This window comes from Gekko japonicus, unplaced genomic scaffold (assembly GCF_001447785.1).
Source record: "Gekko japonicus isolate JY-2015 unplaced genomic scaffold, Gekko_japonicus_V1.1 scaffold98, whole genome shotgun sequence".
Taxonomy (NCBI): Eukaryota; Metazoa; Chordata; class Lepidosauria; order Squamata; family Gekkonidae; genus Gekko; species Gekko japonicus.
The window spans coordinates 1508874-1535049 of record NW_015164668.1 but is presented as its reverse complement, the minus strand read 5'-3'; the positions used below and the strand labels follow the sequence as shown (position 1 = coordinate 1535049).

Here is a 26176-nt window from a genome sequence, read left to right as displayed (position 1 = left end):
AGTTCCACAGCATAGTCTTCTCTATGTGTACAACTAGTGAATCTGGCAGAAATATAAAGAATAATCACATGTGGTCTAAAGCAAACAGATTGGGGCTACTCCTCTGTTGGTGCTCCTGCTTATATGTGCATTAAATAATACAATCCGTTCTTGGTTAGCTGCTGCCTTTTCTATAAGGTGAGTTTAGAGCAAAAAGGTTGATTGGATCTAAACCTTTGCCCTTACAGTAGGACAGACATCCTGCACTGAACAGAGCACAGTTCTTTTTTGCATTAAACTATTAAGGAAAACAGTATTTAAAAAACACAAATAAATAAATATGTTTAGTGTGTTTGAAAGTGACATCACATTTTACCTTTGAGAAGAGTAATTTCTCTTAGGGGTATGTCTAGGTTAAGGAAATTCAGGTTGATAAATGACTGGTTTTTAATCAATTCAATTTACATAGATTTGCATAGGAATAAAACAATAGTCCTGAAGGAAAACAGCAGACTTTTGCTTTTAGATTGCACATGTATAGGAGGGAGCAGATGCCATTTAAGAAGATGTTTTTCCTCCCCTGTCTTGGGGGCACTACATGCCATCTGAGTATTTTGTAAATTCTTGCATTAAATATAATTATCCATTTTTAAAAAACGGCAAAGAAGTGTTTTTTTAATTGATGAATCCAACCAATTAATCAACTAATCATGGCAGTGTTATTCCTGTTGCAACACATGAGCACCAGCCTTTCTGAGCTGCTCCGCTCAACAGAGGCTGGGCTTGCCCCATGTGCCATTTATTCAGCTGTAGGTAATTACGCCCGCCTCGGATCAATGGCATTAGTCGTGTTGATGAAGCCCGGGTGCCTGCCGGAAAGAGGTGAGGATTAAGCTCCATGGCCTGCCACTGTTCAGCAAAGGCACATCCCAGGCTCCAATTAATGTTTCCTTGATGGGATTACTCACTGCCTTGACTGCAACTCTGGATAAAAATTGCCATGTCTGTTACTTTTGGGCTTTAACTTTTTCTAAAATATTGCCAACACGATAGGCATGCTTGCTTTTCATCTGAAATGCAAATTGGTTTTAATATCGGCAACGCAGGAAGAGTCGGCGTATTTACATTGCAGAGTGTGCCCATGCAGGATTTATGTTAGTCCGTACACGGATAGAGAAGGATCTCGCCAGTAGAATCTTAATTTCATTCTATGTGGAGCCCACAGACCCAGGTAAGTTGTGGGCAGACATAACTCAAGCTTCCTTCAGCCCTGACGCAGGCCCCGCGCTAACTAAAGGGAGCGGAGTCTTTAAGAGAAAGGCATAACTCAGTTCCCCCGCGCAAGATGAACTGCTGCCGAGGCTCTGGCACAGGCATCAAATGCACTGGATTTGTGTTCAGTAGTTGTAGCAGGTGGTGCTCTTTTGTTTGTGGCTCTGCTACAAGAACCTGAACGTAAACTAAGATATTTTTCCCCCTTCCGCCAGCAGTTTGAACAGAAACCATATCTCAAGGCTAAAAGGCAAGTGCTTATTTTGCAAAACAAACAGACAGCCGAAAAGTGATGGATTGTGTAGAAGGCTATGGCAGCCAAGTCGTGAACGCAGAATTATCTCCAGATAGTGATGTTTGCGTTCAGATGGTAGGGTGTATGTATGGTGACAAAATGGCCAGGATCAGTCCTGACTCCTGGTTAGCAATTCATATTTAACTGGAGAGGTGTTTTGAACTGTGAAGGGGTTGACGGCCAGCATCATTTTGCATTGAATGTTCTGAATGTTCTGAATGAAGACTGAAAGGTAGAGGTGGGAGATAAGATCACTCCTTGGCGTCTTCCCTCACTGACTGATTAGGGCAAAAGCAAAGGAAAACACAAGCTGGGTCCCATTTGAAGACAGTAGTAGCTGCAAAAAATATTTCCTTTGCCTAGTACCATTGCATGTACTAAATGCTATGTAGTAGAGCTTTTCATATGGTGAGGGGAACCTTGAATATGGACTAGCTCTTGATAACCTCAGGGGCTCATTGTGACATGTTTTAGTATCTTGATATAATAACATAGGAACATAAGAGAAGCCATGTTGAATCAGGCCAATGGTCCATCCAGTATCCAGGCCAACTTTCTGTATCACACAGTGGCCAAAACCCAGGTGCCATCAGAAGGTCCACCAGCGGGGCCAGAACTCCAGAAGCCCTCCTACCATTAACCCCCAAGAACCAAGAATACAGAGCATCACTGCTGCAGACATAGGCCCCAGTCACACGGGCCGGATATCGCGGGGGGGAGGCATGGCTGTTTGCCCCGCAGCGAAATAACGCGCAACTGTGTGCTCAGGCATCCCCTCGCGGTCCCGTCGAGGTCCCGTGGTTAGGGGGGAGGTGCCGATCACACGACGTGCCAAAGAAGCGGCGCGGCACGGCAAATGGGGTTGTGGGGTTTTTTTACCTGAAGTATGCGCATGCCCCGTTGGGTGCTTGTGCGCATCCCTGGAGACTTCGGGGGAAAAAAACCTTTTCGCAATGGGGCATGGGCGGGCGCCGGATATCACCGGAAACGTGATCAGACGCCTGCCCTTGCCCCGCGGTTTCCGGAAACCAGTACCTCCGAGGTACTAGTTTTTAACTGCGCATCTTCGGAGGGAAGCCTCGGGTTCACCATGGGAGCTCTACGCTTCCCAGATGTGGCGGTGAGATCGCGCCCATGGCTACTGCTCCGTGTGACCGCAGCCATAGTGTTCCATCTATATGTTGTGTCTAATAGCCACTGATGGACCTCTGCTCCATATGTTTATCCAATCCCATTTTGAAGATGTCTTCTGGATTCAGGGATGTGAACTTGACTCCCATTTGATCAGCTGTTTCTCAGGGCCGATTGTAGGTCTGATTTAGAAGCAGTATACAGGCTTAGTAAATGAATAAGAACTTTGCAGATAAAAATTGCTCACATCCTCTCTGAATTGGGACTCCAAATACAGGAGGGATCTTTTCATACTATGTTTGGATTGTTTTCAAGTTCTGAAGCCTAAGAGTACTAATAAAATGCTTGGAATTATTAGGGGAGGGGGTCTCCACCCTTGTTGAAACTGCAGTCAATTTTGGAATTTTGAGAAAAGGGAAGTTGGTGCTATGGTAGAACTACCCCCCTTCACAACAGCGAGTCACAAACTAGACTCCCGACAGCACTGAGGGATTCCACAGACTGCTGGGAGGTTCCGTGATAGAGGTTGCTGATTCTGAGTAGAATCTCCTTGCGAATGCAAAGGTTCTCCTGAAGTGCCTTCTGGTCAAAGTAGGTGGATGGAAACAGGGACTTTTTGCTTTGGACAAGAGATGCTGTTTGGTTTCAGGTTCAAAGAAAGGGGACAGTTTGCTCCCTGAGCAGCTTTGGGAGAGGTTGAAGGAAGTTGTGTCTATGGTCCTTTCTGCATTTTCCTGCCACTCCAGATTTTCTCAGTGTTCAAGGCAATTTAAGTCCACAACAAAACAGCATCCAAATGACCCAGGTCAACAGCATCCAAATAACCCAGGCTGAAACCGGGCTGACCTCTGAAGGGAGAATGAAGGGAGAATACAGAATGGGGAAACCCAGAATAAAAAGAAGGGTGAACTCAATTTTAGTTCAGAATGGGGGGGGGGGACACCTGGACTAAAAAGAAGGTTGAATTCGATTTTGGTGCAGAATTGCTTTATGACTAAACTAAGCTGAGATGGGATAAGCTCAGTGCTTTGCTGTTCAGGGTTTGTTGCCTTTGTTCTACTCAAGACTGTTAGGGTTTTATCTCAAAGACTCCAAAACCAAGTGGGCACAGGAAGTGCATTGGTAATGTCCCACATTTTAAGGGGTTCTCTGCTGGGTCTGTCTTTGCTTTATTAAAATGGGTTGGTTTAATTTTGGATGAAGCCATCTTGAAGGCCCAGATCAGATTGAAAGGTGGGGTATGAATGTTTTGAGTATGCAAACTGCTGTTTGTGACCCATACTACAGCTTTAAATGACCTGAGAGCTGGCAGAGCATCTGAAGGATGTAAACCTACTCAGCAGCTGATATCTATCATCTATCTGTCTGACTGTCTACTGACCTATGTACTTTTATCTAACCTGCCTTTCTCATTGAGGTGCAAGGTGGCTCGCACCTTTAAAAACAATGTAATAAAACAGGATTTCAAAATTAGCCAATAGTGCATTAAAAACAAGATACAAGCAAAGGGCTCTTGAACTATTTGCTTACCAGGGTGAGCAGCAACAGAACCTTTGGCAAGACTCCTTGCGTTCCCTTTTGCTGGTGTCCCAGCTCCTTTGGGTGGTTCAGTGGCTAAGTAGGTTGCTAGTTGGGAAGGGGGAGACTCAAAGGGGCTGGAATGAATATCCAAACAGCTGGGTGTGTACAAATTGTCCTGGGGTCCATTCTGTTCATGTGGCAATGTCTGTTCATACACAGGTCACAAGGATGGTATCAGTTTCCAGGGCTTGTTCCCCCCCCCACCCCCCATAGGAAATTGATCTTGTTGATTCTCTGCTGATCATCCCACTTTGCTTATCAGCTGAAGGTTCAGTTGAGAGCTGTGGGCATCATTGATTGATCACCTTTCCCCCTCTCCCTTGGGACACTCACCTTTTCAAGGTGCCTCCCTCCCCTCTTCCTTACAGTTCCATTTAGTGGTGGCTATGTCATTTAGGGTGTTGGTCTTCAGCCCAGTAGTTTAGATCTTCAAGTAAGTCATGGAGCCCCACAGCTGAGTCAAGAGACCCTGTTGGAAGACCTTGCCGCTAGTATGCATGCATAGAGAGCTAAGGGCACTGCAACTTGGACCACTCTGTGCATGCATGCTGCTGAGAGGAGTAGTGGGACAGTGTTGCAAGCTGACTTGGTGATGGGTAGGATTCTTCCGGTACTTTAACCATTGGCTTGTTGTGTTACCTGTCCCTGGTTTTGTTGTTCCTCAACTCATGTCACCCTGACTTTGACACTAATTAGGTCATACCTCTGGATTCCCTTCTTCCTGTGAGGTGACCTTGACCATCACATAGTGGATCCCATGTTGAGTGCGTCTCAGACATGGAAAGGATCTCCCAAAGGTACTGAGATAGGGGGAAAGCAGTGCCTTTGGGACATAAGCAACCACAATAGCTGTACCCATTTGTAGCTCAGACCAGCCTTACCTTAAGCAGATTGCTGGCTATGCCTACCAATGGATTCTGCCTTGCAGGGAGGAACTGGCATAATGGTGGCTGATGACCATGAAGGCAACAAGGTTGGCCATCACTGTTGCATTTTACTGGATACTTTCTGACTTTCAAGCAGATGGAACCCAGTCTGTTACCCAGGTTTAGCTGTGACCCTGGAGAGGCACTTCTGAGCACTGCAGTGCTTGGATACCAGCAGGCTGTTGGCTGAGCTTCCACTTGATTATTTTCTTTGATTCTCCCCCTCTTTGTAAAGCAGTTCTGGAGGAACAGAAGCCCAGAGCCCTTTAATTTATAACCAATGCCCAAAAGATTGATTCTGGTTTGGAAAAGCTGCTTGTTTCATTTGTTTTACCTGCAAAAAGCGCTGCTATTGTAATGTCTCATATGCATTATGCTCTCTAAAATAGAAAACAGTTCTCTTTTCTTCATTGTTTGTGAGCTTGGTAGCAGTTGCTGTTGTAATACTCCCACAATGCATGTTGGTTCCTGACATTCGCCTTGTGCTGATATCTGTGTGGATGTTTCTTTGGGAGTTTTCTTCCACCAAGCATCTTTGAACACAAATTATATGCACAACTGCAGGAAGCATGAGGGAGTCATGGTTTCGGTGTTTTCATTACATTATTAGGGATGCAGCAAACTTTGTGGTGAATATGTTCAATGGGTTGTTTGATAGCTGTGATAACCCGTGAGCTGAACCCCGAATCTGTTTGCCTGAATGCCTGTCCATAATCTGCCTCGTTAAGCAGCTTTGCAGCTGCACCGTAGCTATGGTGCTGGAGTTTCATTTTCTTGTCCTACAGGGGCATTCACATCTATGCAATAGGTGATATCTCAGAAGTTAAGCAGGGTCAGCCCTTGGAAGGCCACCAAGGAAGTCCAGGGTTGCTATGCAGAGGCAGGCAATGGCAAACCACCTGTGAACATCTCTTGCCTTGAAAACCCTACAGGGCCACCATAAATCAGCTGCAACTGGACGGCACTTTCCACCACCACCAATAGATGAGATGATTTCTACTCAGGGTCATGGATGTTTGGGTCAGCTCATTAAGCGATATGAGGGAGGAATTGCGCCTCCCATAAGGATGTATGAATGTGTGTAGGCACAAAATAACATCAATAACATGGACTCAAATGAACATTAATTGGTGAGATATGGTGTTTATTTATACTTGATGGCTGGCTGCTTGATTTGCTTACTGTTTATTTATACCGTTGGCTGCTGCATGGTCTGTAGTCACAACAGCTCTGTGGGGAAGGGGGCGGGCAGTAGAAGAACACCCACTGGGCTGATTGAAAATTAACAAGTATGATTGCACTGTTTGAGTATGTTAAAAGTAACCCGACAAACAGGCTTGAACTTCCACTAACAGCTGAAATGTTTGGCAAAAACCAAACCAAACCGCTCCCTGTTTGCATTTGGTGAATGACCCATGAGATGAGCCAAGCATCTCTATAGATAATTGACATCTAGACTGGGAACTTGTGATCTGGAGCAGTCTGCATGTTGCCAAATTTTCGTAACTTGGAAGATGGCCCTGTAGCCGAGGGTATGAACACCATTGTATTTGAGGGAAATTTCCAGAGCCCCTTCTGACCTTTTTGCTGTACAACCCATCATTCCTTCCTCCTTGAACTTGCAGTAGAAGGGAGGAGGCCCCAGCTTGTTGTCAATTTCTTTTTCCGCTCTGCTGCTCCAGTCGGAGAAACCATGCTCTTATATCTGCAGCCTAGGAAGATGTCACCAGAGAACAAGTCAGGATTAATCCAGGATATCTGTACTCAGACATCACTCAGAATCATAGTTAAGGCTAACTGCAGTTAACAAATCAACTTCAGATCCTGGTTTGATGGAAACTTAACCCACCCTAGTTACTGGCATGGCTTGTATTCAGACAATCACACTAACAGCAGTTAGTTTAACTATAAACCATATGCCATGATCTATGTAGATCTCTGGAGACCTGTACAGGACTGGGTCTAGTGAGGCCTAAGAGACCTGCCTGGGAGTGGGAAGCAGACAGCCTACAATCCCCACAAGGCTTTGTGCCAGCTGTAACCAATGGGGGTCGAGGAATTCTCTGAGGAGATAGTTTATATACTTGGTGGTCGGTTAAACTGTGTTCCTCTCTGTGGTCTTTGCCTCTCACAGAGCTAAACTGAGGAGACTGGTCTGGGAGAAAGATCCCTCACTGGGGACAGTGAGTACAGTCAGAAGCCTGGCATAAGAGAGCTGTAGGGCTTGAGTAGTAACAGTTAAGGAGTATTAGGTAGCTGCCTTAGCTTTGTGTTTCTTTTGGCCTTTCAGCATTGTTATATATTTTAAAGCACCTTGTCTTGTCTTGTTTTTCCCCTGCCCAGTACTGTAATAATAAACTCTTTTTGTATAATTGTTTCTCTGCCTGGTCATCATGCTTACTTTTCTTGGCTACAAAGGGGCAATTTGAAGGGGCTTGGGAAGGTACCCTGGGCCTTCTCAAGGGACCTAAGTCCAGGGTGGTGGCAGCAGAAGGTGGCAACCCGCTGGGGTCATGACACCATAGTTTTACACAATGCTTGAAATGAGCCATTAACCTACACCTTTTTTTAGTCATTCAGAAAGAAGAGGTGGTAGTGGTAATTTGCATACTTAGTGGACGATAACTCAGCTATTTTTTTTTAATTGCTAACACCATAAGCCCAAATAAATTAATGATGCAAGCACAAGGAGCAGGCAGGGGCCACCAAATTCTGCTCCACTATGGTCTCTCCTGCTCTCCCCCTTCAGATGGGATATGAGGAGAATAATTTAGTTCAATGATTTTTTACCAAACCTTTGTCTTTTTTTCTGAGGCCTCCTGTGGAGGCTCCAGCTGCCAGGTTCTGCACCAGGAGCTCTCCCCCTTGGGGGATAGGAATGAATTGCCTTTTACATTATAATGCAGAAGACTTTAGAAGAATGTTTCTCCCATGCCCCTGAGTGCTGTGCTAACTACATGGAAAATGTAAAAACAGTACAGACCACACAGAACAATGCAGTCAAATTGTAGTGTTTGCAAGTGTTCCAGAAACAACACATTCGGTAACTCCTGATTTCCATTTAATGAACATAGGGCTGCAAGGGCAGACTGGGAGTTTAAATTGGTCCAGGAACGAGCCAAGCTGACCAGTCCCTGCAGCGCTGCAAGCCAGCACTGTATGGGCTACTCAACTCATAAGCAATCACTGAAGAGGCCAAGCCAAGTAGCCCCTGTAGTCCTGGCAGAACTCCCCGGGCTTGGCTTTGCTTGCTGCTGGCCTCCAGCAGTTGTCCTGGTCAGTTTCCCAAGGGGAACTTTCTGTTTAACTTAAATGGCCAGTCTGCCCCTGTAAGGGAAAGCAGGCGAATAAAAATGTCTCTAGGTTAGTGACTTTTGTAAAATGATTTGGAATATGTTGCTGATGTCATAATTTAGTAATAGCAATGTCAATGGATGAAGGAAGTTGGGACAGTATTAAGGTAAGTGTCATCGGTTCTCCTTTGCAGAGCAGAACACTTCAAGGCTTAGTTCAGACATCATGTGAAACTATGTTTTATTGAAACAAACTACGGCCCCGGTCACACGGGCAGGAAACTGCGGGGGAGAAGCGTGGCTGTTTGCCCTGGGGCAAACTACTGCGCAGTTACTCGATCAGACCTCCCGTGGAGGTCCTGTGGAGGTACCGTGGAGGTTCCATGGCAAGGGAGAGGTGCTGATCACAGGACAAGCCGGCGCGCAATGAAGAAGTGCGCGCAGCGGCAAAATGTTTTGTTTTTGTGTGTACACGACTAATGCGCATGCTCCGTTGGGTGCGTGTGCGCATCCACAGAGACGTGGACAAAAAAAACACACCTTGTTTGCAAGGGGACATGGGTGGGCGCCGGATGCCACTGGAAATGCGATCAGACGCCCGCCCTTGCCCTGCAGTTTCTGGAAACTAGTACCTCCGAGGTACTAGTTTTTTGCCACGCAGTTTCGGCTGGAAGCCTCGGTTGTGCCACAGGAGTGCTATGCTTCCCAGATGTGCTGGTGAGATCGCGCCCGGAAACTCCGCCTGTTTTCCATCTCACTTGTGTGGTTTCTGTTCCGTGTGACCGCAGCCCAAAGTTGATATTAGTGTCTGAATGCAGCAACTAATTGTGTTTAGTTAGGGAGCTTTGAACCAGGATCTGGAGCCAGGATCAAAAGTGGATTAACTTATCAGAATTAGTTTTAGCTTTCGTTTTACATGATATATGAATGCAGGTGTCCTGGCTTAATCCTGACTTGCTCCTTAGAGACACCCAGCCAGGCTATGGAGATGGCAGTTGGCCTTTATCAGAGAATCTGAGCATCTATAAGGTGTACAGAAATTTCTTTAGCTGAACCTAGGTTGGGAAAAGGAGGATCTTAGCAAATTACTTGGTTTTTTTGGTGGGGTGGGGTGGAGCCTATAATGCTTTTCTTCCAAATGAGTATGTGATTGCTAATGCCTGCTGATCTTAGTGTTGTCTCCCTTTTTGAGCTGCTTTCCCCATTTTTATGTCGATTAATTTGACACATTCTGAATTTCCTTCTCAGCAGACATCTGAAATAATTAGAAGGGTAGAAGGGGGGGATCAATGTTAAAATAAAGGGTTGGCTCAAAGTAGAATTTTGGATGACCTAACATTTTGTCCCAGAAAATCTGGAGTCACCGTTAGTTTTTGCAATATTTACAGTGATCCCCAAGCACCGTAGCTGTAAAGCATACTTTTCACTTAAATTATATGCCTGACATTTACCAAATTTTTATGTGGCAATTTAGAAAAACTGGTTGCATTAAACAGCTTTATTAATATTGCAGTAACATGATTAGGAGAATATCATGGTCATTTAGATCAAAGGGGCTTGAGATTTACATGTTCAGTTCAAAAGGTAGCTCTTGACCAGCTGTTATGGTGCCCATTTACTGAACTAGGAGGTGAATTACTATGAGGGAAATGTGTCTTTCCCCTCTAGCTCTTCTTGAATATTTCTATGTCCTATGTTTAGTATTAATTATAATGAAAAGTGGTTACAGTTGATTAGAGCAGTGGACAGCATTTCAAAATAAAACATACCTTCCCTGGACGAACTCAATAAAGAAATACTTGGCTGTTCCTTTAGAAATCTCAGAGGTCCCAACCCATTCAATGCCTGCTATATTTCTACAAAGCTGCAGCATCAAGGGGCTCCCAGACCATCTGGTGAGCCCACGCTGACAAGCACCAGTGAGTCTTCATCCTAAAATAAATGTGTAAGAGCAGCAGCTTTGTTGGATCAGGCCAAGGTGGGTCCTCCAAGTCCAGTATCCAGCAGCTCTCCCCTTCCCTTTGCCCCTCAACGATTGATATTCACAGGTACACTGCCTCTGTAACTGAAGGTTCCATGTTATTATCATGGATAGTTATACATTAAAGTATTATTGTGGCAGAGAATTCTTTAGTGTAAGAACATAGGAGCAGCCATGCTGTATCAGTCATCCAGTTCCACACAGAGGCTAGCCAGATGCACTCAGCCTAAAAGCAGGGTACTGAGGCCAAAGCCACCTTCTTTTGTTTCCTCTCAGCACTGGTATTCAGAGGGTTACTGCTTCTGAACATGGAGGTTTCATTCAGTCATTGTAGAGAGGAACAGAGGAGAATACGGAAGCAACTTACGACTGTGAACGAGTTCACAGGTTATGTAAGCGATCTCTTGGATCTCAAGCTATAAACTCCATCTTGTATAGGACTGCTGACCTCCAGGTGAACAGGAGCCTGGAGAACAGGAATTACAGACAATCTCCAGACACCAGAGATCAATTCCTTTGGAGGAAATAGCTGCTTCGGAGGATGAGTTCTATGGCAGTATGCTGTGCTAATATCCCTACCTAAACCCCACCCTTCCCAGACTGTCCCCCCCCCCCAAATCTCCAGGAATTTTCTCACCCAGAGCTAGCAACTCTAATCTCATGCCATGAACTTCATCTCAGGGAAATTTATTCTGGCTATTGGCTTGTTTTAAGCCACCCCACCATTGTGTAAATAAGCCCAGAGTACTAGTTTGCTGAGTTATAATAGGGACTGGTTAGTGACCCTGCCTGTGGAGCTCGTATATGGCCATTTATAGGAGAGGAAAGTTCAATGGTAATTGACAGATTAAAGAAATTTTACGCTTTAAAACTTCCATCTGATTTTGACTTTGTAGCACCAATATCTCTTATTCTGAGGGCAAGGTTGCATATATACATTTTCTTGTGCATGGATGTGGGAAGGTGTCCACTTTGGAGTTGGCAGTGTTGCTTTCACCCTGCATCTTCTGCCAGGAAGTCAGAGAGATCTGGAGGATTTTTGATTCTGGGTTCTTGTTTTGTTTGACCAAGGATCTTCTGCAGGTGCCATGCACTGTTTTAAGATGGGTTTTATTTATTTACTGAAGACATTATGCTGTGCTTTTCCTAGCATTCAAAGTGACCTAAAAATAACATGACAAAAACACATTAAAATTAAATTAGATAACCATTAGAGTAGTTAAAACTAAAAACGTTTCATGGTTGTTTAGATCTGAAGACCAAGGATATACGTATGTATCTGCTATCAAGTTGCAAATGGCTACGGCACCCCCAGCAAGGGGCTTTAAAGGCAAGTGAGAAGCAGAGGTGGTTTGCCATTGCCTTCCCTTAGAGAGCCGTATTTGGTGGTCTCCCATCCGACCCTGCTTAGCTTCTGAGATCTGACCAGATCGGGTTATACCATGCCACCTTTATCCCTAAACTGGGACTGTATCCCCAGACCAGCAGGTCCTGAACAATCATAGGGCAAAATTTGTTATGTGTTAAGTGCCCTCAAGTCGCTTCTGACTCATGGTGACCCTATGAATTAATCACCTCCAAAATGTCCTATCATTAACAGCCTTGCTCAGGTCTTGCGAACTGAGGGCCCATGGCTTCCTTGCGACCTGGTTATCTTGCTCAGCAAGCAGGGCCATTTCTTCATCCAAGGGACTGAGGCAATCCTGTACTGGCAACACTGTTGAGGCTCTTCTTGCTCCCAATGTATCTGGCCCAGTTATCCCCTCATCAGTTTCCCCCTCCCCTTTTATTTTGCTGGCAATATCATCATTGGTAGACATTGTGGATTTTGGAGCACATGGGTCAAAAAGGTTGCCTACCTGCCTTGAGTCCTTTTTGAGAAGAAAGGCAAGTTTAACTGCCTTAAATAAACACCCTATGTAGTGTTATAGCTACATCAGTGCTAACTATAGCTAACACTATCCATGATTGCTCTTGCTTTCAAAGCTTGAAGTGGATTTATAGTTTCTAGTTAGGACTGCTGCCAGTTATCACTAGGCATGCTGTGTGTATATACAGGCATGTGTATATCATGTAACTTGAACAGATGAAGCTGCTTTAGACTAAGACCATTGGTCCATCTTGCTCAACATTGGCTACTCTGCTGTGGCCAGTGGCTCTCCAAGTAGACAAAAGCCTTTCTTTCTCATCACTGAAGTCCTGTAACTGGAGATACCATGGACTGCATGTGGGATCACTTGGATGGAAGAAATGTGCTGTCTTACTGAGCTAGGGTTTGCAATTACAGCCATTCAAGCCAAAATCTGGAGGCGGGGGGAATTCATGCAGTAATGGGGAGGAAGTGGAGGAACCCATCCCACCCTTCCAATTGGGATGGTGTGTTTGCACCAAGACTTGAGTTGCAAAGAATTTGATATTATCACATTCACTCTTCTCTTTTCATCTGAAAAGCTGCCTTGTATATCACACACACACACACATTCTACCTGTATAGTACATTTTTATCCCACTCAAGGAGCTCAGGATGGTATGCATGGTTCTCCTTTCCCCATTTAGTTAAGCAAAATGGAAGTTATGAAAAAAAAAGTTCAAAATTTCAGTAACTGGGATCGAACCGGTACATTTTCCGAAAAGCTCAATGGAGCTGACAGTTGTGATAAATAGAAGATGGGGAGATAGACATCTTAAATTTCATGCGCGCCCAGGACAAACAATCCTTTGCTTTGAAGCCGCTCTTTGTGTCCTTCCCCCAGGCCCCAAATAAGGCGACAGATGAGACGAGCAAGCAGTTTTTAAATGCCACAAACCCATAAAAGGGAAGGGATTCAAAGCTGTCATTTAAAGCTTGTCCTTAAAATATTCTGTGCCATTTCAATAGTGAAAGCTATTTGATGATGATGAACAGATAAGGAACTGTCCCCAATTCAGACTTATTTGGATATAACAAGCCTGGTGGAGCCTCTGTGATCAGAGGTAGTGTACCTCTGGCTGCTGAGCACGGATTATGTAGGTAGGCCACAGCTGGAGACAGGATGCTGGGCTTAGTCAGACCCTTGGTCTGAGCCACCCGGGCCATGCTAATAGGCTCAATATTCAGCAGTTATATTCAGGGGTCATTTGGGGGGGGACGCGGGGGGACGCCATCCCCCCGGGTGAGGTACGGGAGGGCGGGGCCTGGAGCTCCCTGCTGGTGCCCGCTGGAGGTCGCCGCCGGCTGTGGGGAGGTCACACTTCCGGTGATGTCAGGGGGTGTGGCATATGCTAATGAGTTATGCTAATGAGTCCCCCTAGCTCTTTTTCTACGAAATGACCCCTGGTTATATTGGAGCCTTTTCGAAGCTGGGGAGGATCACATAGATTGTTCATGAGCAGTCCCACTTTTTCTCCAGGTCTGGATCTGGGGCTTCCTCTCCTCCCTTTTAAAACTGTACACACTCAGTCACCACCCCAGCTATATTTGCAACTTAAACCTGGGAGAACTGCAAGGAACATGGACCTTGGGGGGGTGTTGTTTGGGGTTTTTTGGTATTGTGTGTGTGCTTACGAACCTGGAAGTCTGGCGACCCCTAGTGGGGCTTGGACACTTCAGAGAGATGGCTTGCTATTACCTGCCGCTGCATCCCAGCCCTGGTTTTCCTTGGAGGTCACCCTTCCAAGTACTTGCCAGGGTTGGCCCTGCTTAACTTCCAAGACCTGATGAGATCAGGCTTGCCTGGGCTATCCAGGTCAGGGTTTATGGGCCTCAGCTGGGCATGCTGTGGCCCAATCCCTGTCCCCTGCATGTAGACCATTCACCATGGAAGGGTGTAGAGGGACTACCTGACCATGGCCTATGATGCAGTGGGTCCTTACCAGGATACAGTTGTTAGCATTGCTAGGGAAAGGGGACAGGGTCTGAGGAAGACCTCAAAACTCCTAGTGGTAGTTGATAAGATTCCTTTTAACCCGCTCCTTGACCTTTCATGAAGGTGAATAATGATTCACCATATTCCCTATCAAAACAGTGTGGAATATAAGGATTAGCTGCAAATGGTACATTTTGTGACTCCTCTCTCTTTTACAGTTCTAGGCCATTAAAAAATCACAACTGCTTGCTTGTCTCCTCCAGAGTCTTATTAGGGGCAGGACGTACAGTGGAGAAAGGGTTACATAAATACGAAAGCATTCCCATCCAAGAGTCCTGACAATAATTGCATAGCGGCTTTGCATGGTTTAGCAGGCCAGTTAAAATGAGACTGCTGTGAGAATGCAGAGATCCACGGCTGAGTGCTTTTGCCTCAGCCGGTGTCCCGTTTTAATCAAGCTGAAGTCTATAGTGTGGATGGGTGGCAAGGGGAGAAAGAGGAGTCGTTTTGCCTGGGCCAGCCTGTGAACCAGGTGCCTCTGGGTTCAACACTTCCTGTCTTAGAGAACTGGCAGGACCTTAGAAATGAAGTATTTTGAGAGGAGGAAGAAGAGTGTCTGGTTGTGTACCCAGGTGACAGGAATAAGAACCCTTGTTGTGGAAGAGATGCCAATCCACCTGTATCTGTTTGTGTAGTTCAGTACTGGATTCTGATTGGGGTGGGGGGATGTGTAATGTGCGTAAGCCCACCACGAATTAAATTTCCCCACTCAGCAGAATAATATTTCTTTATCTTTCCCCAGTATATTTAAAGCTAATGGCCCACATGGTGCTGGTGTTCCTCAGAGAGGCCTGAGGGTAATAATTCTAGATAATTTTTGCTTGAGATAACGCACCGTGGGCTGCCACCATTTGCATAGTGTCCGTCGTCCTCACAGTACTTGCACTTTGCCCCTGAAGGGACACAATTAAATTGCTTGATTCCCCTCCTTCCCTTTTGGGTCTTGAGTTGATGAATGTCTTCTGGCATGATATTGTAAAAGAAAAGCTGGGCTCTTCCTTGGCTTGTCTTCAAGGTGATTAATGAACTGTTCCAGAAAAGGGGGGAGGGTTCTTCAGCCTCTCCCCCCCCCAACTTTTTTTTATTAACTGCACGTTAGGGAGAAAGAGCATTTAATATTCAATGATAAACAATTTAATAATTCAATAGCAACAATGAGTCGATAATATATACCATTTCTTTCTGGCAGCAACAGAGAAGGCTAAAGTGTTAGGGACTTTTGAGCTCAAAACAAAATTCAGCTGTGGAGGGGAGAGGTGGGAGAATGTGGGGGAAGGTTTATAAAACGGTGACTGGAGAGAAGACCATGAAAATGAATGGATGTTTCTGTTCTATGGGTTGTCTTCTGTATTTGACTTTATGGTTGAATTTGCAGACTTTCCAAAATTACTTTGGTGATTGGTGTCTGCATGGTTTTTTTAATTATTATTTTTAAATTTATCCTTAAATTTATATCCTGCCCTCCCCGAAGGCTCATGGTGGCTCACAAGGGGCACGGATGCCCAGGTTAAGACACTAAAACAATACAAAATAATATAAAATACAATAAATACAGTTCGCTAAAATTACTTTACGGTGCTCCAAAAATATTTAACTATAAAATTCAAGATGGGGTTCTAAAATTATTTTTAAGCCACAGTCATGCACCTGTTTTAATTAAATTGCAGCCACGAAGGAATCAATGTGATCTTGTGTTTGCATGATGTATAATTCCTACACAGGTTTCCAATCCATGTGCTCATGTGTATCAGGAACCTGTAAAGGGACAAAAAGAACTGAACTCTGCAGCATACTACATACGTGCTGTAGTCTAAACAATGCCTAGAACTGTTAAAAGTAAGGATGGAGGATAAGTAATGCAATGGAAATGCTATGTGAACAAGATTAGTTCTCAGAAAGTATTTCAATCCATGTGAGAAAAAAAAGAACTATAGTCTGTGGCAAACTGCATGTGTGGTAGCCTATACAACATCCAGAAACAAGTGAGTGCATGTAGTTGCTAATCTATCAATATTTTTCTGCAAGCAAGGTGAGACGATTTGGAATCCCATAATCTGATGTGGGATTTGGATAAGGAAACTTTCCTAATCATCCTTTGAATATTATGTTAGGATTCATCCAGTGAAACTAATGGGCAAGAGACTGTACTTCCTTACAAAATTCACAATAAAACATTGTCCTTCTGTGCCAAAAATTGTGGTCTTGTCTTACCTGGCTGAGTTAAAAAAAACCCCTCAGAGGCAGATCTACAGGAGAGGATAGGTCTTCTAGCAATGGTTCACAGTTATGCCTTATTTATTTGGGAGAATCTTTATGCAGCCTCTCCTGGGAACCTGCCTGAGGCAGCTTACAAAATAAAACATAATAAAAATATAAAATGTTTAAAACTCTTAATTAAAAACCAGCATAAAACAACCAAACAGACGCATTAAAAACAGATAATTAAACAGTTTAAGATGTATGCCAGTTTCTAGGCTAGACCACACTATTGAAATGATAACTGAATGCAGCCAGTCGGTTCTAAGGCTTTATACTTCTTGCCCAGGACTGGGTACACAAGAGAAATGGAGGTCATCACCTTGCTGCTGGTGAGCTTGTCAAAGCCATCTGGGTGGCCACAGTTGGAATCAGAAGTATGCTGGTCCAGATTAATCAATCAATCATTTATTACAGGCATAGACCAGCAGAATAAAACATATGGCTGGTCGAGATCAATCAAGGTTGTTTTTGTGATCTTGCTTAATTTAGACTAAGGAGAGCAGCTTTGTAACACAGCTAGAGTGGAGGCCTTCCCCTACTTCCCTGAAATCTTGGATGGCTGATATAAATTTGATGAGTGAAATCCCCAAAGGTAAATTTACAGGCTAAACCTTTAGGTGAGATTGGGTCTTGCTTTCCCCATCTCCCCCCCCCCCGTCTCCGCTGCCCCATAATGTAGGAACAGAGCCTTCGGAGATTTTCTATCAGATCTTGATCTGCTCAGCCTTGCCTCAGTCATCAATTTATTACTCCTGGCCATGTTTGTGTTCTAGAGAGATAAGCACAGGAGACGTATTTTCTCAACCTCTTTTCTCCCTGTCCCCTCATGCACACAACAAGGAGAGAGAAATCTCTAGGAAGAATTTATATCCGGTTAAATTTGACCCTCATTTGTTATGACGATATCTAAGAACTGGCCAGTGTCTTCAGGGCATTCAGCTAACTGGAAGGAATGTTATTGCAATTGGAGGTTGTCTCGGGATCTGTAATCAGCTCTTTAAAATCCCAGACAAGAAGGTCATTTGATCAAACTGGTTAGGTGTGTATTGCCAGGAAATACCCCCCCTCCTATTAAGCCTTGAACTAGCATCCTTGGAGTATAAATGACTAGGAAGCACTCACATCCAGGCCAGAAATCTTTGAGATGAAAAAGGGACATTCTTTGTTTGCAGAAGACATGCGGGCAGTGCTCAAGGACAGGGGAGGGAGGGAGGAAGAAAGTCCTCTGAGAAAGAGGGAGAGCTCTTTCTTGGAGTAACCCTAAACCTCTGTTTTGAACACTTTTCTTAAAAATGAAGACTGTTCTTTACCACATTGCCTCCCTCCCCCCACTTGGAGAATTGGTTGATTATGGCTCTAGGGTTGCAGATGTCAGCCCAATGGTCCATCTATTCCAACTGGCAGCTGCTGTCCAGATTCTTAGGCAATGAAGTTCAGCACCAGCCACCTGAGGTCTTTTAAATGCCGACTGAGTTGGGGGTGAGCAGGGGCTTTATCATTGAGCTATGGACCCTTCTTGTTGGCTGCCTTGACCTCTTCTCTAATATCCAGGAGTGGGCATCACTCACTTTGGCGGCCATCTAAATTCAAGTCTCCTTTCTCCCCTCCCTCCTTCTGTCTTCTTCCTTTAAATCCTCTGCATGTTTACTTGAAGTAAGAAATCAAAATGTGGAAATCGTGGGCTGACTCTATCTTCTCCCTGTTCTGTTTGACTGAGGGTGGAAGGTCACAGTGCTGATATTACTGTGGTTGGGAGGAGGCAATTAATTTGGCTTTTTGTGTCAGGAATTTCTGGTCTTGTTTGGGATTTAAATGGGAGCCATTGCACTGTTTGCCTGGCCTAGGCCTTTTTTTGTTTTGATTTGTTTTTAAGGAAATGAAAGCTGGAATGACAGAGGCATCACTTTAATCTTGGCTTGTGTTTAATTTATTTTTTATTATTATTGATAATAATATTTTTCAAGCAGAGCAGCCTTAGCAAAAGGAGCACACTGCAATGCCAGGGTGACAGTGCATGTTTCAACAGGGAATGATGCAACCAAAGAAAGGAAGGAAAGGATAGTGAGGGGTGAGCCTGAGGAGCTCAGTTGCCCATATTGAGGATTCATTCCATTAGTGGTTCAGGCAAAAACTCAGTGAAAGGAGACTGGGGGAGAAGTGGCACCATGAAGAAATGGGGAAAGGAGTCTCAGGCATAGGTGAGAATGGGCGGAGTTCTTCAAGACAGCAACTGGTTTCCGCCCTCTCTGGTCAAGCAAGTTTGGAAGCCCGGCTGAAACCATCAAGTCTGTTTAACCAGAGAAAAGAGTGAACCTTGTCCCCTACAGGCACTCTCTTGTCATTCCACCGTGAGCGGTCAAAAAGAAGTTCAATGGTCTTTAGGCAAGAGTTTCTTTTTAAAATAACCAGATACCTGTGTGGTGCTGTAGAAATGAATGGGAAGTGTAGGGCAGGCTGGGGTGGGGGATGACCAGCCTGCCCCCCATCTTAAGAACATAAGAGAAGCCAATGTTGGATCAGGCCAATGGCTCATCCAGTCCAACACTCTGTCACACATTGGCCAAAAATACCAGGTGCCATCAGGAGGCCCGGCAGTGGGGCCAGGACACTAGAAGCCCTCCCACTGTTGCCCCCGCCCAAGCACCAAGAAGACAGAGCATCACTTGCCCCAGACATCTTCCGTGTGTCAGTTTTGTTTCCCTTCTACAACTTCCAGAGATTTTATATCATCAAATGCTGCCAACCCCGGCTTTTTCTCCAGAAGTTGTTTATTGCTGCAACTGCTGCTAATGTTGTTGTATTTCTTTCTGTTCTTGGTGTTCCAAAGCCAAATTACTGTGACTAATGTACTCCTATAAATTTTTGCAACCATCTCCATGGCTGCTGTCTGCAAATGATGCATGGTCTCTTCTTAGTAAATTCTGGTTTACTGGATTTTTTCCCTTCTCTCCTTCAAATGTTGTACAGGAGTGGCATTTCCATTATATCAATTTACCATATGGCAAAGCAATTGGGGATGAGGTGTGTGTGCGTGCAGCCATGTACTAAATGCATGGTGACAGCTGTTCATTGGACAAGCTTAGGCAGTGACTTACCGGCCACCGTCTGAAGGTTTCCAGAAGTGTGTTTCTGAGAAGCAGATGTGCCTCAGGACCTTTTGGAGCTGATGAAGGCAGAGCAGAATGCAAGGAAAGAAATCTCTAGTGCCACTCCAGCCCTGACATGTGAATTTTATTTATTTTATTTAAGCATTTTTAGCCCTCTTTTCTCTGTCAAGGGACCCAAAGCAGCTTACAAAAAAATTGAAATGCTTCCAAAGTACAAAAGCTAATATACAAATAAAAGCAAACCAGTCTGGGCTGGGCTGGATTTGCCAACCTGATCATCACAGGTCTCTGGCAGTGAATCACAGGTGATCCCACCCAGGTTAACTACCTGCAGAAAGGGGAAGTGGAAGGTCATTCTAGAGGGCCCTCGGCTGCTGCTTAACTTGCTGCAGCAGGATCTTCCTCATTTCCCTCCTCTGCAGTTTTTGCTGCAGGGCACAACTGGATGCGCCTTTCTGTTTATTCTGCTGTTGTGCCAAAGCTGCATCCTAACTGCCCAGAGATTGCAGTTTAAAAGATAAGGCAGAGATTCCTCTACAAAGCACTGAGCTTTGTAGCTTGTGGGGCAGAAAATAAACTGCTTTTTTTCTTCTGGTTCTCCCTCTCACCTTTGGAGAAATCCTTGTATGTGTCACAGAGAACAAGATGGAAGATGGTAGAATTCTGGTTTGTGTCACTTCAGACTGCAGGTGCGTGGAAGTGACTGTCATTACATTTTGGAAACAACCCTTCTCATTTTGAGTGCCGGTTACCCCCCTCCCCTCCAAGTAATAAAAATGGCACACGTGTACCAGGGAGAAAGGTTTAGTGTGGCCGTATTGCTGATTTATTACATGCAGGTGACTTTTAATGTAGCAGAACATTCCAAAATATGACACCCCTATCACACACATGTGTGCACACACACGGGCTTCCTAAAGTAGTTCAGTGTCTAGAATTCTATCAGCTCCTTCTGCCAACTGGCTTTTAGGATCTGTTCTGATTTTGCACTCTTGGCAGGAGGGATAAAGCAAAGCAGCTCCTTCTGTGCCCCTCAGTTTCTGTCAAAGGCCTGGGCCACGTGGGTTTCTTCACAGGCTAACACATGTCATATGGGACCTGAGGCTCCAGGTTTAGCTGTGTGGCTCTGGAAGGAGTTGCATGGTAGTCATTCCCATGCCACAGAGATAACAAGAGGAAAGGAGTGTGGTGATCAACAGCAAGGTCACAGTCTGTCTGTTCCTATGCAGGTCTCTTATTCTGGAAGAAAAAAAATCTTCTCATCCCTGGATAACATATGTTGATTATGCTGAGCATGCAAAGTATTTTAAGTAACTTTAAAAACAAGTCAGTAAGGTAGGACAGTGTTGTTGATTATTAGGGGCTGAGGCTGATCACAGTGGTTTGTCTAAAGCCATCCAGAAAGTTCCTGACTGCTGAAGTTTGAACAGGGTGCCTCCAGCTCATACTTCATGTGCTTAACCCCAGTGCCATCCCAACACAGCAGGCTGCTCACTCCACATTTGGACCAGCAACTTCTCAGCTGATGTTTCTTAGCCATGGCACGGTGCTCAGTCTGATTAGTGCAATTAATTCATTAGGTGCAACATTTACAACTAGGTTTTTTTCCCAGGCTGTAAAACATAATTAATCCAATGTGGATAAGCCGTAGAAGGTGGCAACTCTATTCATACCGAAGGGGGAGTATTGCTTTTCTACTAAGTTTTTCATCTGGTTGCTCTCCCAGTTTAGACATGCACCATTCCTCACAGGTGAATGGATGTGCAGATCTTCACTTTACAATGCTGAACACATGTGTGAACAGGTCCCTAGCTTTATGATCTATATAACTGGGCTCCCTCTTTTGTTTTTTCCAGGCCTCAGAATGGCTCCATGATCCTATACAACAGGAAGAAGGTGAAATACAGGAAAGATGGATATTGCTGGAAAAAACGGAAAGATGGGAAGACCACCCGAGAGGACCACATGAAGCTGAAGGTGCAAGGAGTGGAGGTGGGCACATGAATGCATGACGTGGCTGCTCGGGAGTGGCAGCTGCCATATCCTCCTGAGCTTTTCACTTTTGAAATAGGATTACCACCGGTTGTGTCTTCCTGTTTATTTATTCTTTTAATGCTACGGCTAAGAATGTCTTTGCTGAAGGGTCGTCCCTTTGGTTGCTTTTGTTCCTTGTCTTCTAGCCTTGGTTATTTTTCTTTGAGAAGTGAGATAGTGTGTTGGTTTGGGCCAGCAATGAGAGGTCAGTGCTGTGAGGATTTTGTTGCTACTTGTGGGGTGGTGTTTTGGAAATGGTATTTCTAATTTTGCAGTAGTGAGTTGCAAAAGGCAAGCAATTTAGAGGTCAAGGGCTTTCCTTACTAAACTTTGACAAGGTCTCTTTCTTGACTATAAGGTTGACAGTTGCTCCCGGGCCCAGGCAGAGGCTTGATGCTTAGACAGATGTGTCTCCCCCCACTCCCCAACATTCATAACATTCAGTTTGGCATTTCTGTATTTGGAAGAATATGTGATCTTAAAAAATGGAATAAGTGAGTCACTTGCAAATCCGTGCAACTTTGAGTCTATTTTGCCTTTAATTTCAAAAATAAATGATTGAGGGCATCTGAAGGCAGCAAAGAGTTAGAGAAAATGTGTTTTTTGAAAAATATATATATTCACATTTTGGGTTCTGGTATCATCAACAGAATGCATGTTTAGTTTTGCTGTAATGTTATTTGCAGGTTACTTCATGGAGGTATAGAGGGTCTTCATTTTGATCCACTAATAACAGTAACGTTTTAGTTTCTGCTATGTTGAGCCAGGTTGGGCATTAAAAAATGGTTTTTAATTTTAAAAAGTTTTAAAAAATCCTTACTGCACTTAAAAAAAACTAATAAGGGTCAGTTGAAAAAACATTTTGTACAGAGATACGATGCCTAGTGGTGTTTGTCATCTGCAGTCCAAAAACAGAAATTGCCTTGTAGGATAATAAGGATCTGTAATGACCATTAGCCGTTAGAGACCTATTTTCCCTCTCCACAATTAATAATTAAAATGTGACTAGAGATATCTATGAGTACACTGTGTTTGCAATAGGACTCTTGATGTCTGAATATTCCAGACACACACACACACCAAGGCCAGTACAGTGAATGGTTGGAAATTTGCCAAGCTCAGAGGTGGCATCTCTGTGCTTAGACAATGCCCAGGTCAGATTCAACAACGAGGTAATATGGCTGTGGTACTCATGGCAGGTGAGATGAGTCCAAAGACAAGTCAAGGCACTTTTTCAAGCTGTCTGTTGTTGCTCTGTTGAGGATTTTGGCCTTTTCCTTGTTTGGCACTCAAAATGTTTGCATTCTTGTGTTGTCTTTACTGGCGTGGTGCCAGCATGGTGCAATGGTTAAGAGCAGTGAACTCTAATAAGGAAAACTCGGTTTGATTCCCCACTCCTCCACGTGAAGCCAGCTGGGTGACTTTGGGCCAGTCACAGTTCTCTCAGAACTCTCTCAGTCCTGCCTACTTCACAAGGTGCCTGTTGTAGGGAGAGGAAGGGAAGGCAATTGTAAGCCTCTTTGACACTCCTTAAAGTAAATAAAAGTAGGGTATAAAAAACAACTCTGGCCCCGGTCACACGGGCAGGAAACTGCTGGGGGGAAGCGTGGCAGTTTGCCTCGGGGCAAACTAACGCGTGGTAAAGAGATCAGACCTCCCGTTGAGGTTCCGTGGGAAGGGAGAGGTGCTGATCGCAAGACAATCCCGTGCGCAAAAAAGAAGCGCGCGGTGCGGCAAACTGGATGGGTTTTTTTGTGTGTACACCACGACTGCGCATGCTCCGTTGGGTGCTTGTGCACATCCACGGAGACGTGGGGGAAAAAAAATCTTTTTCGCAAGGGGACATGGGCAGGCGCCGGATGCCTCCGGAAACGCGATCAGACGCCTGCCCTTGCCCCGCAGTTTCCGGAAACTAGTACCTCCGAGGTACTAGTTTTTTGCTGCGTGTTTTCGGCGGGAAGCCTCAGTTGAACCACGGAAGTGCTACGCTTCCCAGATGTGCCGGTGAGATCGCGCCCGGAAACTCCACCTGTCTTCCGTCGCTCTAGCGTGGCTAATGCTCCGTGTGACCGCAGCCTCTGTCTTCTTCTATCAAAGTTCTTCTACTGGTTTTAATAGTGTAGGTGTCTGTGTGGCACAGGTGCTGCGGATCCTTCCTCCTTTCCAAATCTGGCCTTTGGCCAGTTACTAACCAGGGGGTTTACAGGGAGCAGTCCTAAGTGGGTCTATTCAGATGCAAGTCCCATTCTCTTCCATGGGGCTTACTCCTAGGAAAGTGTTTTTAGGATTGCAGCCATAATTCACCTGGAGTCCCTTTGGGAAAGAAAGGGTGGGAGATAAGTGCTTTAATAAATAAATAAATGATAGCATCCTATTGTCTGGTTTTGGAACACAGCAGTTTACAGCAGACAGTGGGAGAGAGATGAAGATGTCTAATGAAAATCAGCAGCCAAATAAAAGATGCTTTATGCACAGTGGAGACCTTTATTATTGATGGGGTCTTTTCGATTCAGTCTTATTTGGTAGTCCAGGAGGAACAAAAATGAATTGCAGGGTGAGGGAATTCTCAAGCAGAATCCCCTTGCAGCATCTGAAATTATATGCTACTCATTCATTTTTTTCCCTCCTGCTGTTGCCAATTATGCATGCTGTTGACTATAAGGATTTTAGAAAGACAAAACAAGTTGCAAAATGCATTAATTTTGCCTAGGATATCCAAGATTACTGGTTTATAACTTCATTTACAAAACATTTTTTTCATCATCTAAATGTATATTCTCAAATTCAGAATTAAAGCATGTCATTCCCCAACCACTATATATGGAATTTTGTTTCTTTGACGCTGGACCCGTCTTTGTTTTTTGTGCTGTTCCTCTCCTCATCCTCTACATAGCGCCTTCTGTGTGCTTGTTCAGAGTACTCCTCTCCCCCATCCAGGTGCCCTGCACTCTTTCTTGATCCAGATAGCATTGCTACATTCCATGCGTCATATTAAGCTTTGGGCGTTCAATTAGCTCATGCCATATGACCAGGTAGCCTCTAAGGCACTCCTAAGCTTTCTGTAACCAAACTGAGCTTGTCCCCAGCTATCTGCCTGGTCACATCTGACACATCTCTCTCCCTCCCTCCCTCCCTCCCTCCCTCCTCTCCACCAACTTTCCAGTCCTCTGTGTGCCACAAATAACTGGCTCGCAAAACTTTGTGTAGACAAGTACATTTGTAGACTTATTTTACAAAATTGTGTTCCTGAGTGTAAGGCTTTCCACCCCATGATGATCTGCCTTCCATCTGATGTCCCACCATCAAAGAGGGCAACTTGCCCACCAGCCAGGGACCACCAGCTAGGGACCAGCATATCTGGGGGACCATCTCTCCCCATATATGCCTTGATGAGCATTGGAAAAAGTGCAGAAAAGGGCAACTAGAATGATAAAAGGGTTGGAACACTTTCCCTATGAAGAAAGGTTAAAACGCTTGGGGCTCTTTAGCTTGGAGAAACGACGGTTGAGGGGTGACGTGACCGAGGTTTATAAGATTATGCATGGGATAGAGCAGGTTGAGAAAGAAATACTTTTCTCCCTTTCTCACAATAGAAGAACTTGTGGGCATTCAATGAAATTGCTGAGCAGTCGGGTTAGAACAGATAAAAGGAAGTACTTCTTCACCCAAAGAGTGATTAACACATGGAATTCACTCCCACAGGAGGTGGCGGCGGCTACAAGCATGGACAGCTTCAAGAGGGAATTAGATAAGCATATGGAGCAAAGATCCATCAGTGGCTATTACCCACAAGGTATAGACAGGAACCCTCAGTCTGGGGCAAGTGATGCTCTGTATTCTTGGTGCTGGGGGGGGGAGGGCAACAGTGGAAGGGCTTCTAGGGTCCTGGCCCCACTGCTGGACCTCCTGTGGCACCTGGTATTTTTGGCCACTGTGTGACAGAGTGTTGGACTAGATGGGCCATTTGCCTGATCCATCATTGGCTTCTCTTATGTTAAGAGCCTTGTGCTCTTCAGACTAGCACCGTCTAGTCCTGGCCCAAAAAATGTCCCACCTTGCCTGAGGGCTAGGGCCTTTTCTGCCCTGGCCCTGCCCTGGTGGAACATGCTCGCAATTGATATCAGGGCCCTGTGGGATTTGTTACAGTTCCACAGGGCCTGAAAATGAAGCTGTTCCACCAGGCCTTTGGCCGAGGCAGCGGCCGTTGAATAACATCGGAGATCCCTGCCTCAAGCCCTGCAGGATGCCTCTTATACCATGGGCACCAGGTGTGGTATTTTAATCCCATGAGGCTGATCCACCGCCTCTCCTGGCACGAGCTCAGTGTACTCTGGAATTGAAACTAACTGTCGAGCTGCCACTATGTATAGACATTTTTAAGTTATTTATTTAGTTTTAACCCTGTTTCAAGTA

General features: G+C 44.9%; 1 protein-coding gene across 1 annotated transcript in view; it reads left to right on the top strand.

The window, feature by feature from the left end:
- The window catches only part of CAMTA1 (calmodulin binding transcription activator 1), an 890421-nt gene that overhangs the window by 356613 nt on the left and 507632 nt on the right, over positions 1-26176 (top strand). The window contains exon 4 of the mRNA XM_015409145.1: positions 21586-21721. Within this exon, the coding sequence (XP_015264631.1) occupies positions 21586-21721 (136 nt within the window). The remainder of the gene's footprint in view (positions 1-21585; positions 21722-26176) is intronic.